The sequence below is a fragment of the Pecten maximus genome, chromosome 1, assembly GCF_902652985.1.
Source record: "Pecten maximus chromosome 1, xPecMax1.1, whole genome shotgun sequence".
NCBI classification, from domain to species: domain Eukaryota; kingdom Metazoa; phylum Mollusca; class Bivalvia; order Pectinida; family Pectinidae; genus Pecten; species Pecten maximus.
The window spans coordinates 59437907-59453520 of NC_047015.1; the positions used below are offsets into that span (position 1 = coordinate 59437907).

General features: G+C 36.7%; 1 protein-coding gene across 1 annotated transcript; it reads right to left on the reverse strand.

Moving 5' to 3' along the window:
* Positions 1 to 4485: 4485 nt before the first annotated feature.
* On the reverse strand, positions 4486 to 6289 carry LOC117321673 (probable serine/threonine-protein kinase clkA). Its single transcript, XM_033876183.1, has 2 exons — positions 6279 to 6289; positions 4486 to 5707 (listed from the first exon to the last, which is right to left on the reverse strand). Exons 1-2 carry the CDS (start codon positions 6287 to 6289, stop codon positions 4486 to 4488), a joined length of 1233 nt encoding a protein of 410 aa, XP_033732074.1.
* Between the last annotated feature and the right edge of the window lie 9325 nt (positions 6290 to 15614).

Here is a 15614-nt window from a genome sequence, read left to right on the forward strand (position 1 = left end):
CGCATATAGGTTTAGGTACTCCGGCCTCCTCCAACAATACATATATATTCGATATTTTACATAAAGGGCACATATCGTTACGGTGGTGCAATCAAGTTTATTTTTCACAGGAAATCTGTGACTTTTTTAAGCCCTTATAGAAATTGCAAGCTTCGATACTGCCGCATTTCTGGGATCAATATATGCTCTTAAGTTATTTTTTTACATGCAGTACCAAATAACTAGGATAATTGTATAGCTATGCTGTAATAAAGCTCCAATAAATCTGTATTATATATTATATTTGCTTTTGACAGCATCATGTCTAATAACACACACTCGCTATACCAACTGGTAGCAAATAGGGAAAATCAAGTTGAATTGTCCTTATTTCAATTGACATTAATATGATTATAATCTGGTGGAAATGAGAATATTCTAAATTTCTATATCCAATATTTTTATAATAATTTATTATCTTCAAAAGATGGTTAAGGTGTTTGCCTGTCGGCGTTGGAAGATTTTATTGTTAGATATACAATGCTTATTCTGGTAGATACCAAATAATCACTAGATAAACCCATCCAAGCGTTTCTGAGACCGGCAATGTTTCGTGTAGCCTTCCCACTCCATTTTGTGATTAATGGCGACATTAAAACAGAATGAACGCAAAACGGATACATGAAACAGTTACCATATATATAGCTACGCGATTTAGCCTAGGGGAAGGTTACTTTAAAAACATCAACACTATTTTCTACATTCAATGTAACGTAAAAGCTGAAGTAATTCAATTCGTAGCGTTTATTTTAGCTTTGAAACTCTAATTTCATTCCGATTGAGAACATTGTTTCGTTTTGAAGACACGTCCAATGTAATGGATGACTTACGCCTCCACTGTCAGCTAGATTACCCGGGGCGTGTCGATAACGGGGGACGTACTGTTTTATATACAGCCAAAACGGAAGTAGTGAACAGGAAAATCTCTCCCATCAACAGGGCAACCGTACATGTCATCTTTTGTTTATTGTTTACCGACTGACGGTGTACTTATATAACCTTTTGTTTACCGACTGACTGTGTACCTATATAACCTTTTGTTTATTGTTTACCGACTGACGGTGTACTTATATAACCTTTTGTTTACCGACTGACTGTGTACCTATATAACCTTTTGTTTATTGTTTACCGACTGACGGTGTACCTATATAACGTTTTGTTTATTGTTTACCGACTGACGGTGTACCTATATAACCTTTTGTTTATTGTTTACCGACTGAAGGTGTACCTATATAACCTTTTGTTTATTGTTTACCGACTGACTGTGTACCTATATAACCTTTTGTTTACCGACTGACTGTGTACCTATATAACCTTTTGTTTATTGTTTACCGACTGACTGTGTACCTATATAACCTTTTGTTTATTGTTTACCGACTGACTGTGTACCTATATAACGTTTTGTTTATTGTTTACCGACTGACTGTGTACCTATATAACTTTTTGTTTACCGACTGACTGTGTACCTATATAACCTTTTGTTTACCGACTGACTGTGTACCTATATAACCTTTTGTTTATTGTTTACCGACTGACTGTGTACCTATATAACCTTTTGTTTATTGTTTACCGACTGACTGTGTACCTATATAACGTTTTGATTATTGTTTACCGACTGACTGTGTACCTATATAACCTTTTGTTTACCGACTGACTGTGTACCTATATAACCTTTTGTTTATTGTTTAACGACTGACGGTGTACCTATATAACGTTTTGTTTATTGTTTACCGACTGACGTTGTACCTATATAACCTTTTGTTTACCGACTGACGGTGTACCTATATAACCTTTTGTTTATTGTTTACCGACTGACTGTGTACCTATATAACGTTTTGTTTATTGTTTACCGACTGACTGTGTACCTATATAACCTTTTGTTTATTGTTTACCGACTGACTGTGTACCTATATAACCTTTTGTTTACCGACTGACGGTGTACCTATATAACCTTTTGTTTATTGTTTACCGACTGACTGGGTACCCATATAACCTTTTGTTTACCGACTGACGGTGTACCTATATAACCTTTTGTTTATTGTTTACCGACTGACTGTGTACCTATATAACGTTTTATTTATTGTTTACCGACTGACTGTGTACCTATATAACCTTTTGTTTATTGTCTACCGACTGATCGACGGTGTACTTATATAACATTTTGTTTATTGTTTACCGACTGACGGTGTACCTATATAACATTTTGTTTACCGACTGACGGTGTACCTATATAACCTTTTGTTTATTGTTTACCGACTGACGTTGTACCTATATAACCTTTTGTTTACCGACTGACGGTGTACCTATATAACCTTTTGTTTATTGTTTACCGACTGACTGTGTACCTATATAACGTTTTGTTTATTGTTTACCGACTGACTGTGTACCTATATAACCGTTTGTTTATTGTTTACCGACTGACTGTGTACCTATATAACCTTTTGTTTACCGACTGACGGTGTACCTATATAACCTTTTGTTTATTGTTTACCGACTGACTGGGTACCCATATAACCTTTTGTTTACCGACTGACGGTGTACCTATATAACCTTTTGTTTATTGTTTACCGACTGACTGTGTACCTATATAACGTTTTATTTATTGTTTACCGACTGACTGTGTACCTATATAACCTTTTGTTTATTGTCTACCGACAGACGGTGTACTTATATAACATTTTGTTTATTGTTTACCGACTGACGGTGTACCTATATAACATTTTGTTTACCGACTGACGGTGTACCTATATAACCTTTTGTTTATTGTTTACCGACTGACTGGGTAGCTATATAACCTTTTGTTTATTGTTTACCGACTGACTGTGTACCTATATAACCTTTTGTTTATTGTTAACCGACTGACGGTGTACCTATATAACCTTTTGTTTATTGTTTACCGACTGACTGTGTACCTATATAACCTTTTGTTTATTGTTTACCGACTGACTGTGTACCTATATAACCTTTTGTTTATTGTCTACCGACTGACGGTGTACCTATATAACCTTTTGTTTACCGACTGACTGTGTACCTATATAACCTTTTGTTTACCGACTGACTGTGTACCTATATAACGTTTTGTTTATTGTTTACCGACTGACTGTGTACCTATATAACCTATTGTTTATTGTTTACCCACTGACTGTGTACCTATATAACCTTTTGTTTATTGTTTACCGACTGACTGTGTACCTATATAACCTTTTGTTTATTGTTTACCGACTGACTGTGTACCTATATAACCTTTTGTTTACCGACTGACGGTGTACCTATATAACCTTTTGTTTACCGACTGACGGTGTACCTATATAACCTTTTGTTTATTGTTTACCGACTGACGGTGTACCTATATAGCCTTTTGTTTACCGACTGACTGTGTACCTATATAACCTGTTGTTTATTGTTTACCGACTGACTGTCTACCTATATAACCTTTTGATTACCGACTGACGGTGTACCTATATAACCTTTTGTTTATTGTTTACCGACTAACTGTGTACCTGTATAACCTTTGGTTTATTGTTTAACGACTGACGGTGTACCTATATAACTTTTGTTTATTGTTTACCGACTGACGGTGTACCTATATAACCTTTTGTTTATTGTTTACCGACTGACGGTGTACCTATATAGCCTTTTGTTTACCGACTGACTGTGTACCTATATAACCTGTTGTTTATTGTTTACCGACTGACTGTCTACCTATATAACCTTTTGATTACCGACTGACGGTGTACCTATATAACCTTTTGTTTATTGTTTACCGACTAACTGTGTACCTGTATAACCTTTGGTTTATTGTTTAACGACTGACGGTGTACCTATATAACTTTTGTTTATTGTTTACCGACTGACGGTGTACCTATATAACCTTTTGTTTATTGTCTACCGACTGACGGTGTACCTATATAACCTTTTGTTTACCGACTGACTGTGTACCTATATAACCTTTTGTTTACCGACTGACTGTGTACCTATATAACGTTTTGTTTATTGTTTACCGACTGACTGTGTACCTATATAACCTATTGTTTATTGTTTACCCACTGACTGTGTACCTATATAACCTTTTGTTTATTGTTTACCGACTGACTGTGTACCTATATAACCTTTTGTTTATTGTTTACCGACTGACTGTGTACCTATATAACATTTTGTTTATTGTTTACCCACTGACTGTGTACCTATATAACCTTTTGTTTATTGTTTACCGAATGACAGAATACAATATTCTCCTCGTTACTGGTCTTATCCTTCCCGTAAGCGGTCTTATTCTCCTCGTAATTAGTGTGATCCTCCTTGTAACTGGTCTTATTCCCCTCGTAACCAGTCCTATTCCCTCGAAACTGGTCTTATTCTCCTCTTAACTAGTCTTATTCCCTCTCGTAACTAGTCTTATTCCCTCGTTACTGGTATTATTCCCCTTGTAACTGGTCTCATTTTGTCCTAACTGGTCTTATCCCTCTCGATATTGGTCTTATCCTTCCCGTAACTGGTCTTATCCCCCTCGTAACTGGTCTTTTCCCCCTCGTAACTGGTCTTTTCCCAATTGTAACTGGTCTTATTTCCCTCATAACTGGTTTTATTCCCCTCGTAACTGGTCTTATCCCTCTCGTAACTAGTCTTATTCCCCTCGTAACCGGTCCTATTCCCCTCGTAACTGGTTATATTCCCCTCGTAACTAGTCTTATCGCTCTCGTTACTAGTATAATTATCCTCGTAACTGGTCTTATTCCCCTCGTAACTGGTCTTATTCCGCTCGTAACTGGTTTTATTCCTCTCGTAACTGGTCTTATCTCTCTCGTAACTAGTCTTATTCCCCTCGTAACTGGTCTTATTCCCCTCGTAACTGGTCTTATTCTCCTCGTAACTGGTCTTATTCCCCTCGTAACTGGTTTTATTCCCCTCGTAACTAGTCTCATCCTCCTCGTTACTAGTCTGACCCCTCTCGTAACTAGTCTTATCCTCCTCGTAACTTGTCTTATTCTCCTCGTAACTAGTCTTATCCCTCTCGTAACTAGTCTTATTCCCCTCGTAACTGGTCCTATTCCCCTCGTTACTAGTCTGATCCCTCTCGCAACTAGTCTTATCCTCCTCGTAACTAGTCTTATTCCCCCCGTAACTAGTCTTATCCCTCTCGTAACTAGTCTTATTCCCCTCGTAACTAGTCTTATTCCCCTCGTAACTAGTCTTATTCCCCTCGTAACAGGTCTTATCCTCCTCGTAACTGGTCTTATACTCCTCGTAACTGGTCCTATTCCCCTCGTAACTGGTCTTATCCCTCTCGTAGCTGGTCTTATTCCCCTCGTAGCTGGTCTTATTCCCCTCGTAACTGGTCTTATCCTCCTCGTAACTGGTTTTATTCCCCTCGTTACTAGTCTTATTCCCCTCGTAACTGGTCTTATTCCACTCGTAACTGGTCTGATTCCCCTCGTAACTGGTCTTATCCTCCTCGTTACTGGTCTTATTCCCCTCGTAACCTGTCTTATCCCTCTCGTAACTAGTCGCATCCTCCTCGTAACTAGTCTTTTTCCCGTCGTAACTAGTCTTATTTCCCTCGTAACTGGTCTTATTCCCCTCGTAAATGGTCTGATCCTCCTCGTAACTGGTCTTATTCCCCTCGTAACTGGTCTTATTCTCCTCGTAACTGGTCTTATTCCCCTCGTAACTGTTTTTATTCCCCTCGTAACTAGTCTTATCCCTCTCGTTACTAGTTTTATTCCTCTCGTAGCCGGTTCTATTCCCCTCGTTACTGGTCTAATTCCCCTCGTAACCGGTCCCATCCCCTCGTAACTGGTTTTATTCCCCTCGTTACTGGTCTTTTTCCCCTCGTAACTGGTTTTATTCCCCTCGTAAGTAGTCTTATTCCCCTCGTAACTGGTCTTATTCCCCTCGTAACTAGTCTTATTCCCCTCGGAACTGGTCTTATCCTCCTCGTAACTGGTCTGATCCTCCTCGTAACTGGTTTTATTCCCCTCGTAACTGGTCTTATTCCCCTCGTAACTAGTCTTATTCCCCTCGTAACTAGTCTTATTCCCCTCGGAACTGGTCTTATCCTCCTCGTAACTGGTTTTATTCCCCTCGTAACTAGTCTTATTCCCCTCGTAACTAGTCTTATTCCCCTCGGAACTGGTTTTATTCCCCTCGTAACTGGTCTGATCCTCCTCGTAACTGGTTTTATTCCCCTCGTAACTGGTCTTATTCCCCTCGTAACTGGTCTTATCCCCCTCTTACCTTACAAAAGTCGCATTATAAATGTCTATTTTGTTCATTGGTTGCACTCGTTTTGAAGTCTGACTTCACTCTGACTTCACTCTTCACTCTGACTTCACTCTGAATTGACTCTGATTTGTACAGTAGTAGATTGTATCGATAGTAGATATTGTATGAATCCTTCACTGGTGTAGACCACATGGAAATGATATTGGAGATGACCTTTAACATAGCCCTGTCTTAGAAAACAGTAATACAGAAGTATTGTATAGTAATATTACCTCACAGAACTTATTTTCGCTCTATTTTACAATGAGATGCGAACATTTAATAATTGTAATCAATTACGATGTATCTTTGATTTCAGTTAAGGGCTTTGAAACCTTGTATCGAAATCGGTACACATTGATTACATCTCTCTGAAATCTGGTGACAATGATACAATGTTGATAAAGAATTCTATATACAAACCAACGTCATACGTTATAGGAACTACGTCATACGTTATATGAGCTACTTGTGAGTAGTAAACCAGAGCATCACTAAGATCTATGCACTTCTAGACTAATAACATTTTATTAAATCAATACGTCTATTGAAGTGAGATACCATCGTTGTCTGGTCGGTAGCACACTGCTTTGTTTGATTGATCTAAAGACACACGAACCAAAGACCAAACTAAAAAGATATTTGAAACTTCACCGTTCGAACATAATAGGTATAGTAAAATACAATAGTAGCTCGTAAACGAAACCAGAAAAGAAATGCATAAAATGTTGGCAGGTAAGGAGACCCTGTCAAAGAAATGTAGACTTACTTGTTCAATGGTATTGAGACGATAAAAACATCGCACCTACCGGTATATATGTATTAGGACTGTGTCTACGGAACGCTATCTAAACGTCAATAAGTTGAACCTCGTTATCTAAACGTCAATAAGTTAAACATCGCTATCTAAACGTCAATAAGTTAAACCTCGCTATCTAAACGTCAATAAGTTAAACCTCGCTATCTAAACGTCAATAAGTTAAACCTCGTTATCTAAACGTCAATAAGTTAGACCTCACTATCTAAACATCAATAAGTTAAACCTCGCTATCTAAACGTCAATAAGTTAAACCTCGCTATCTAAACGTCAATAAGTTAAACCTCGCTATTTAAACGTCAATAAGTTAAACCTCGCTATCTAAACGTCAATAAGTTAAACATCGCTATCTAAACGTCAATAAGTTAAACCTCGTTATCTAAACGTCAATAAGTTAGACCTCACTATCTAAACGTCAATAAGTTAAACCTCGTTATCTAAACGTCAATAAGTTAAACCTCGCTATCTAAACGTCAATAAGTTAAACCTCGCTATCTAAACGTCAATAAGTTAAACCTCGCTATCTAAACGTTAATAAGTTAAACCTCGCTATCTAAACGTCAATAAGTTAAACCTCGCTATCTAAACGTCAATAAGTTAAACCTCGCTATCTAAACGTCAATAAGTTAAACCTCGCTATCTAAACGTCAATAAGTTAAACCTCGCTATCTAAACGTCAATAAGTTAAACTTCGCTATCTAAACGTCAATAAGTTAAACTTCGCTATCTAAACGTCAATAAGTTATACCTCGCTATCTAAACGTTAATAAGTTAAACCTCGCTATCTAAACGTTAATAAGTTAAACCTCGCTATCTAAACGTCAATAAGTTAAACCTCGCTATCCTAACGTCAATAAGTTAAACCTCGCTGTCTAAACGTCAATAAGTTAAACCTCGCTATCTAAACGTCAATAAGTTAAACCTCGCTATCTTAACGTCAATAAGTTAAACCTCGCTGTCTAAACGTCAATAAGTTAAACCTCGCTATCTAAACGTCAATAAGTTAAACCTCGTTATCTAAACGTCAATAAGTTTAAACCTCAGAATTACTAAAGACAGTTTAGAGGATGTACATATTAAAAAAAATTGAGCACTTTAAAATCGAGTACTTTGACATTTTCCGGACTTGTAGTACAGGTGGTTATACCGACGGGAGACATTTAGGGTATTGCCACTGTCATATGCTTACGAACATTAACACGACACTGTTCTCGCTGTCGTTTTACATCTCGTTAATTCTCGTTAATTCTTGTTTCATACCTCGGAGGGTCATAATACACGTCATTGGGACGTACTATAGACAGATGGTTTGTAGTGGTTCTGGGGAAACAGTTTAACAGACATTGTATTGTTACAAACGGCGCAAATATCGAGTTTATTTAAATGCTATCAGTTGGTTTGCTTAAATCAAGATACAAGATAACGCTTGGACCCTCGAACCTTGCTTTTATTTATGAGGGTTTTAAAATGAAACTGAAAATAAAACCGAAAACGCGAATAAAAACAACTCGAAATCACAAGTGATTCGGTATGGTTAACGATGTAAGAAAAAAAGCTTTAAAAATTTCAATGAAACTTTTACCGATGAAATATTTCTAGCCAGACTCGCGTTACGTCTACCACGTAATAGACGATCTCACGATTTGTCACGTGACGCCTTCCACGTAATAGACGATCTCACGATTTGTCACGTGACGCCTTCCACGTAATAGACGATCTCCAGATTTATCACGTGACGCCTTCCACGTAATAGACGATCTCCAGATTTGTCACGTGACGCCTTCCACGTAATAGACGATCTAAAGATTTGTCACGTGACGCCTTCCACGTAATAGACGATATCAAGATTTGTCACGTAACGCCTTCCATGTAATAAACGATCTCAAGATTTGTCATGTGACACCTCCAAAGGTAATAGACGATCTCATGATTTGTCACGTGCCGTCTCAACAGTAATAAACGATCTCACAATTTGCCACGTGACGTCTCCACCGTAATAAACGATCTCACAATTTGTCACGTGACGCCTGTTGGGTTCTCGACGTTAGTTATACAGATGTTTGGTGGCGTTAACGACGTTAGTTATACCGATGTTTGTTTGTGTTAACGACGTTAGTTATACAGATGTTTGGTTGCGTTAACGACATTAGTTATACAGATGTTTGGTTGTGTTGATGACGTAATTATACAGATGTTTGGTTGTGTTGATGACGTTAGTTATACAGATATTTTGTCGCGTTAACGACGTTTGTTATACAGATGTTTGTTTGTGTTAGCGACGTTAGTTATACAGATGTTTGGTTGCGTTAACGACCTTAGTTATACAGATGTTTGGTTGCGTTAACGACGTTAGTTATACAGATGTTTGGTTGTGTTGATGACGTAATTATACATATGTTTGGTGGCGTTACCGACATTAGTTATACAGATGTTTGGTGGCGTTAACGACGTTAGTTATACAGATGTTTGTTTGTGTTAGCGACGTTAGTTATACAGATGTTTGGTTGCGTTAACGACATTAGTTATACAGATGCTTGGTTGTGTTGATGACGTAATTATACAGATGTTTGGTTGTGTTGATGACGTTAGTTATACAGATATTTTGTCGCGTTAACGACGTTTGTTATACAGATGTTTGTTTGTGTTAGCGACGTTAGATATACAGATGTTTGGTTGCGTTAACGACCTTAGTTATACAGATGTTTGGTTGCGTTAACGACGTTAGTTATACAGATGTTTGGTTGTGTTGATGACGTAATTATACAGATGTTTGGTGGCGTTACCGACATTAGTTATACAAATGTTTGTTTGTGTTAACGACGTTAGTTATACAGATGTTTGGTTGTGTTAACGACATTAGTTATACAGATGTTTGGTTGTGTTAACGACGTTAGTTATACAGATGTTTGGTTGTGTTAACGACGTTAGTTATACAGATGTTTGGTTGTGTTAACGACGTTAGTTATACAGATGTTTGGTTGTGTTGATGACGTTAGTTATACAGATGTTTGGTTGTGTTAACGACCTTAGTTAAACAGATATTTGGTTGTGTTACGACGTTTGTTATACAGATGTTTGGTTGCGTTAACGACGTTAGTTATACAGATGTTTGGTGGCGTTAACGACGTTAGTTATACAGATGTTTGGTGGCGTTAACGACGTTAGTTATACAGATGTTTGGTTGTGTTAACGACGTTAGTTATACAGATGTTTGGTTGTGTTAACGACGTTAGTTATACAGATGTTTGGTTGTGTTAACGACGTTAGTTATACAGATGTTTGGTTGTGTTAACGACGTTAGTTATACAGATGTTGGTTGTGTTAACGACGTTAGTTATACAGATGTTTGGTTGTGTTAACGACGTTAGTTATACAGATGTTTGGTTGTGTTAACGACGTTAGTTATACAGATGTTTGGTTGTGTTAACGACCTTAGTTATACAGATATTTGGTTGTGTTAACGATGTTAGTTATACAGATGTTTGGTTGTGTTAACGACGTTAGTTATACAGATGTTTGGTTGTGTTAACGACCTTAGTTATACAGATATTTGGTTGTGTTAACGAGGTTAGTTATACATATGTTTGGTTGTGTTAACGACGTTAGTTATACAGATGTTTGGTTGTGTTGATGACGTTAGTTATACAGATGTTTGGTTGTGTTAACGACGTTAGTTATACAGATGTTTGGTTGTGTTAACGACCGTAGTTATACAGATGTTTGGTTGTGTTGATGACGTAATTATACAGATGTTTGGTTGTGTTGATGACGTTAGTTATACAGATATTTTGTCGCGTTAACGACGTTTGTTATACAGATGTTTGTTTGTGTTAGCGACGTTAGTTATACAGATGTTTGGTTGCGTTAACGACGTTAGTTATACAGATGTTTGGTTGTGTTGATGACGTAATTATACAGATGTTTGGTGGCGTTACCGACATTAGTTATACAGATGTTTGGTGGCGTTAACGACGTTAGTTATACAGATGTTTGTTTGTGTTAGCGACGTTAGTTATACAGATGTTTGGTCGCGTTAACGACATTAGTTATACAGATGTTTGGTTGTGTTGATGACGTAATTATACAGATGTTTGGTTGTGTTGATGACGTTAGTTATACAGATATTTTGTCGCGTTAACGACGTTTGTTATACAGATGTTTGTTTGTGTTAGCGACGTTAGTTATACAGATGTTTGGTTGCGTTAACGACCTTAGTTATACAGATGTTTGGTTGCGTTAACGACGTTAGTTATACAGATGTTTGGTTGTGTTGATGACGTAATTATACAGATGTTTGGTGGCGTTACCGACATTAGTTATACAGATGTTTGTTTGTGTTAACGACGTTAGTTATACAGATGTTTGGTTGTGTTAACGACATTAGTTATACAGATGTTTGGTTGTGTTAACGACGTTAGTTATACAGATGTTTGGTTGTGTTGATGACGTTAGTTATACAGATGTTTGGTTGTGTTAACGACCTTAGTTATACAGATGTTTGGTTGTGTTAACGACGTTAGTTATACAGATGTTTGGTTGTGTTAACGACGTTAGTTATACAGATGTTTGGTTGTGTTGATGACGTTAGTTATACAGATGTTTGGTTGTGTTAACGACCTTAGTTAAACAGATATTTGGTTGTGTTAACGACGTTAGTTATACAGATGTTTGGTTGTATTAACGACGTTAGTTATACAGATGTTTGGTGGCGTTAACGACGTTAGTTATACAGATGTTTGGTTGTGTTAACGACGTTTGTTATACAGATGTTTGGTTGTGTTAACGACGTTAGTTATACAGATGTTTGGTTGTGTTAACGACGTTAGTTATACAGATGTTTGGTTGTGTTAACGACGTTAGTTATACAGATGTTTGGTTGTGTTAACGACGTTAGTTATACAGATGTTTGGTTGTGTTAACGGTGTTAGTTATACAGATGTTTGGTTGTGTTAACGACGTTAGTTATACAGATGTTTGGTTGTGTTAACGACGTTAGTTATACAGATGTTTGGTTGTGTTAACGACGTTAGTTATACAGATGTTTGGTTGTGTTAACGACGTTAGTTATACAGATGTTTGGTTGTGTTAACGGTGTTAGTTATACAGATGTTTGGTTGTGTTAACGACCTTAGTTATACAGATATTTGGTTGTGTTAACGATGTTAGTTATACAGATGTTTGGTTGTGTTAACGACGTTAGTTATACAGATGTTTGGTTGTGTTAACGACCTTAGTTATACAGATATTTGGTTGTGTTAACGACGTTAGTTATACATATGTTTGGTTGTGTTAACGACGTTAGTTATACAGATGTTTGGTTGTGTTGATGACGTTAGTTATACAGATGTTTGGTGGCGTTAACGATGTTAGTTATACAGATGTTTGGTTGTGTTAACGGTGTTAATTATACAGATATTTTGTCGCGTTAACGACGTTTGTTATACAGATGTTTGGTTGTGTTAACGACGTTAGTTATACAGATATTTGGTTGTGTTAACGACCTTAGTTATACAGATGTTTGGTTGTGTTAACGACGTTAGTTATACAGATATTTGTATACGTTAACGACGTTAGTTATACAGATGTTTGGTTGTGTTAACGACCTTAGTTATACAGATATTTGGTTGTGTTAACGATGTTAGTTATACAGATGTTTGGTTGTGTTAACGACGTTAGTTATACAGATGTTTGGTTGTGTTAACGACCTTAGTTATACAGATATTTGGTTGTGTTAACGACGTTAGTTATACAGATGTTTGGTTGTGTTGATGACGTTAGTTATACAGATATTTGGTTGTGTTAACGACGTTAGTTATACAGATGTTTGGTTGTGTTAACGACGTTAGTTATACAGATGTTTGGTTGTGTTAACGACGTTAGTTATACAGATGTTTGGTGGCGATAACGACGTTAGTTATACAGATGTTTGGTTGTGTTAACGACGTTTGTTATACAGATGTTTGGTTGTGTTAACGATGTTAGTTATACACATTTTTGGTTGTGTTAACGACGTTTGTTATACAGATGTTTGGTTGTATTAACGACGTTAGTTATACAGATGTTTGGTTGTGTTAACGATGTTAGTTATACAGATGTTTGGTTGTGTTAACGACGTTAGTTATACAGATGTTTGGTTGTGTTAACGACCTTAGTTATACAGATATTTGGTTGTGTTAACGACGTTAGTTATACAGATGTTTGGTTGTGTTGATGACGTTAGTTATACAGATATTTGGTTGTGTTAACGACGTTAGTTATACAGATGTTTGGTTGTGTTAACGACGTTAGTTATACAGATGTTTGGTTGTGTTAACGACGTTTGTTATACAGATGTTTGGTTGTGTTAACGATGTTAGTTATACACATTTTTGGTTGTGTTAACGACGTTTGTTATACAGATGTTTGGTTGTATTAACGACGTTAGTTATACAGATGTTTGGTTGTGTTAACGATGTTAGTTATACAGATGTTTGGTTGTGTTAACGACGTTAGTTATACAGATGTTTGGTTGTGTTAACGACCTTAGTTATACAGATATTTGGTTGTGTTAACGACGTTAGTTATACAGATGTTTGGTTGTGTTGATGACGTTAGTTATACAGATATTTGGTTGTGTTAACGACGTTAGTTATACAGATGTTTGGTTGTGTTAACGACGTTAGTTATACAGATGTTTGGTTGTGTTAACGACGTTAGTTATACAGATGTTTGGTTGTGTTAACGACGTTAGTTATACAGATGTTTGGTTGCGTTAACGACGTTAGTTATACAGATGTTTGGTTGTGTTGATGACGTTAGTTATACAGATGTTTGGTTGTGTTAACGACATTAGTTATACAGATGTTTGGTTGTATTAACGACGTTAGTTATACAGATGTTTGGTTGTATTAACGACGTTAGTTATACAGATGTTTGGTTGTGTTAACGACGTTAGTTATACAGATGGTTGGTTGCGTTAACGACGTTAGTTATACAGATGTTTGGTGGCGTTAACGACTTTAGTTATACAGATGTTTGGTTGTGTTGATGACGTTAGTTATGCAGATGTTTGGTTGTGTTGATGACGTTAGTTATACAGATGTTTGGTTGTGTTAACGACATTAGTTATACAGATGTTTGGTTGTGTTAACGACGTTTTTAACACGGAACAACGCCCCTGTCCTTGGATATTTATTATCAAAACTTAGTGTTAATTACGGCCTTAATCTGGCAGCGATTTAGCAGACATCTACTTTTATTATCCAATACCAGCCCATAACTCTGGTTTTTTATAGTGACAAAATGAGGGACGCTCCTTATATAGACTTCAGTAGGTGTAATTATGTCAGGACCTTGGTAGAAATACTTAACCTCCAATAATGTTTTCTAAACTTGTTGATACCCTTTGAGAAATTCGGCACTGAATACTGGGAGATATCCATTATCCTCGACGTTTAATTGTCAGTATTAATGACTCGATGTTGAAGGGTTTTTCTGTATCTTGAGCTTAAAATAAGAGTGTTTTCTACGACAGGTCTTAACCTAGTTTTGTGTTAACACGATCAGAACTGAACTGAAACATTTATCACGTGACCCCTTTTCTCACTTTGAGGACGTTACCTGAACTGACCTAGATTTTCACAGAAGATACCCTCTCCCGTGACACATGACCCCTTTTCTCATTTTGAGGACGTTACCTGAACTGACCTAGATTTTCACAGAAGATACCCTCTCCCGTGACACGTGACCCCTTTTCTCACTTTGAGGACGTTACCTGAACTGACCTAGATTTTCACAGAAGATGCCCTATCCCGTGACACGTGACCCTTTTTTTCTCTTTAACTTCACAAGTACCTCCATAGAAATATTCTTTATAATTTGTCCTGATATCCACTTTTGGTAAGAATTGTTATTTAGTTTGCAGGTCAGTGTGTTGTATGTTAATTTGAATTAAAACATAGCGATTATAAGACTAAGAGTTTAGACCGCGGCTCGCCATTACACCAAATACCTTAACTTACTTTCTCTGTAATACATAAACTTAACTGTTCTGGCAGCTATGAAAATAAAATTAAGAAAAAAAATAAAAATAAAAACGAGCTTGCTCCAAGCAGTCGCTAAATTATGGCAAGCCAAGTACTTCACCAAAATTATATTGTATGATAGATATTTTATAAAGTTCATGATATATCTTATATGCTTTTAAGATATCTTTTGAACTATCAGACACTTTCTTTTTCTCTCTTTTTCATTTGAAAAAAAAAAAATTGACATGTTTTAGAGATGCTGTTTATTGGACCTTTCTTTCTTTCTTTTTCTTTCTTTCTTTCTTTCTTTCTTTCTTTCTTTCTTTCTTTCTTTCTTTTGAAAACTAAGATCGACAATTGAGAAAACAAATATAAGAATTTTCTTAGTTCGTGAAAGATTGAAAGAAAAAGAAGTAGGAGCGAACATATGATTGTACGAAGCTTCCTCACTGTGTTCTATTACAGGGCTGGTATAGGCGACGCCTATTGCC